Source organism: Geospiza fortis, unplaced genomic scaffold (assembly GCF_000277835.1).
Source record: "Geospiza fortis unplaced genomic scaffold, GeoFor_1.0 scaffold183, whole genome shotgun sequence".
In the NCBI taxonomy this organism is placed as follows: domain Eukaryota; kingdom Metazoa; phylum Chordata; class Aves; order Passeriformes; family Thraupidae; genus Geospiza; species Geospiza fortis.
Genome location: NW_005054447.1, coordinates 916672 through 918802, shown reverse-complemented (window position 1 = coordinate 918802; position 2131 = coordinate 916672). Strand labels below are relative to the sequence as shown.

The window sequence follows — 2131 nt, the reverse complement described above, 5'->3', positions numbered from 1 at the left end:
CCTGGGAGAGCCCTTGGCATCCCGGTGGCGCGGGGAGTGCTCCGGGGGGCTCCGTGACCTCTGCTGGTCCCTCTGGGTGGGAGAAGCCCGTCCTGGAGGAGATAAATCAGAGTGAGGTCTGCTGACTGCCCCAGGAGGAGATAAATCAGAAGAGGGTCTGCTGACTGCCTCAGGAGGAGCACGCTCAGGGGCTCGCTGTGCACACAGCCCAAGCTGCAGCAGAGGCACTGCAGCCTGGCTGAACTCCCACCCAGCTGTGCACAAGTACAACCCAGCTGTGCCCACAGAGACAAACTGTGCCAGCTGTGCCAGCTGTGCCAGCAGCCCACAGCCCTCACCTGTGGCAGCGTGGATCCCAGCGGGTCCCCAGGACACAGCGTGTGACACTCACCTTTTGTTCTGCTCTTCCTCCCACTCGGGGACCCTGGCTTCTCTCTGCGAGGTGACAAATCCTGATGCTGCCTCCTGGGAGGGGACAAGTCTGGGGTGTCATGTCTCTGTCTCCTGGGAGGGGACAGATCTGGGGTGTCGTGTCTCTGCCTCCTGGGAGGGGACAGATCTGGGGTGTCGTGTCTCTGTCTCCTGGGAGGGGACAGATCTGGGGTGTCGTGTCTCTGTCTCCGGGGAGGGGATGGGTCAGGGCTGTCGTGACGCTGTCGCCGCCGGGGAGGTGACAAGTCTGGGGTGTCGTGTCTCTGTCTCCTGGGAGGTGAGGGGTCGGGGGTATCGTGACGCCGCCGCCGCCGCGGAGGTGACAGATCCGGGGTGTCACGACGCTGCTTTTTGGGAGGTGACAAGTCTGGCGTGTCGTGACGGTGCCTCCTAGGAGGGGATGGGTCAGGGGTGTCGTGTCTCTGTCTCCTGGGCAGTGACACATCTGGGGTGTCATGTCTCTGTCTCCTGGGCGGTGACACATCTGGGGTGTCGTGTCTCTGTCTCCTGGGAGCAGAGAGCCCCAGGGAGCCGTTGTGTTTCCCTGCTGTGGCCGAGGGCTCTGGGGAGTCCTGGTGCCGCCGCCTGCGAGGGCAGAGAAGGTGCCAGTGAGCTCCCATCATGTCTGGCTTGTCTGAAAACACAGCAGGACCCCAGAGCTGGGAACAGCTTGTGAGCGTGGGTTCATTGCGATGCTGCAGCCCTGAGCCCCAGCAGAGCCCAGAAACCCTCCAAGGCAGCCTGGATCCCAGCAGAGCTGCAATGGGAGACTCTCCACCATCACTCAAACTCACAGGGACCATCACCCCAATCTCCCTGGCAGTGTCACAAACACCCAGAGCTGCCAGTGCGCGCCCCAGGCAGGGGCTCTCCAGCAGGGAGAAGTGCCCACATTTCCCAGCAAAGCACAGAACCAGACAAACAAAGCCAAACAAGCAGAGAGCAGAACTCCTGCCTGGGATTCCCCCATACCTCGTGACAGACTTGGCAGATCCCGAAACATCTGAACTCTGCGAGTCCTCATCTGAGGGAAGACAATTGCAATCAATTATTAGGGCTCTGCACGGCCCAGCAGCCCTCCAGCATCTCCAGGATTATTTTTAACTTGCATTGTTGTTTGGAGAAGGCAGGCATTGGGGAGAGGGTGGAAGGGGCTGCTCTCACCTCCCAGGAGCTTCCATTTGGTGTTTGTTCGGAATTCCTCCATGAGCTTCACCTCCTCTGGGCGCTCATCAATGAACTCTGCCACCTGCAAACACCCAGTGAGCACCAGGGGCTCAGCAAAAGGCACAATTCCCACTCCTTACACAGGCAGCAGCAATGCCACTCCCTCTGACCTGCTCCAGCAGCTGTTCTGGAGCACAGAGCCCCGTGCTGGCCCGCCGAGCACGGGCTGCCTGCATCCGAGCACGGGCTGCCTGGATCCGCAGGGAGCTCCCCCCTTCCTGCAGGGCTCCCGCCCACCCCCGAGGCAGAACCCGCCGCAACAGGGCAGGGAGAGGCGCTCCAGCGAGTTCTTCCCAAAGGGAGACACGAGGTGAGCGCCAGAACAGACTGAGGGCGTCTGCCGGGACTCCCCGCTCACCACAGGCATGTCCCCTTCGTCCTCCTCCTCCTCCTTCTCCGGGGCGGCGGCGATGCTGTTCCAGCTCACATCGTCATCCACGATCCGCATCCTGGCAGCGGGGAGAGGCGCGGT

At 61.9% G+C, this 2131-nt stretch overlaps 1 protein-coding gene across 4 annotated transcripts in view; it reads right to left on the bottom strand.

Annotated features, from left to right (window-relative positions):
- The window catches only part of BUD13 (BUD13 homolog), a 5217-nt gene extending 3092 nt beyond the window's left edge, over nt 1-2125 (bottom strand). For 3 of the 4 annotated variants that reach the window (XM_031062425.1, XM_031062423.1, XM_031062426.1), the window contains exons 1-5: nt 2018-2125; nt 1597-1681; nt 1405-1456; nt 392-1017; nt 1-92 (exon numbers count right to left, since the gene is read on the bottom strand). In XM_031062425.1, coding sequence (XP_030918285.1) covers nt 1-92; nt 392-1017; nt 1405-1456; nt 1597-1681; nt 2018-2107 — 945 coding nt within the window. In that variant the 5' untranslated portion in view covers nt 2108-2125. The remainder of the gene's footprint in view (nt 93-391; nt 1018-1404; nt 1457-1596; nt 1682-2017) is intronic. The other variant, XM_031062424.1, reaches the window with a different exon arrangement.
- Nucleotides 2126-2131: the final 6 nt, after the last annotated feature.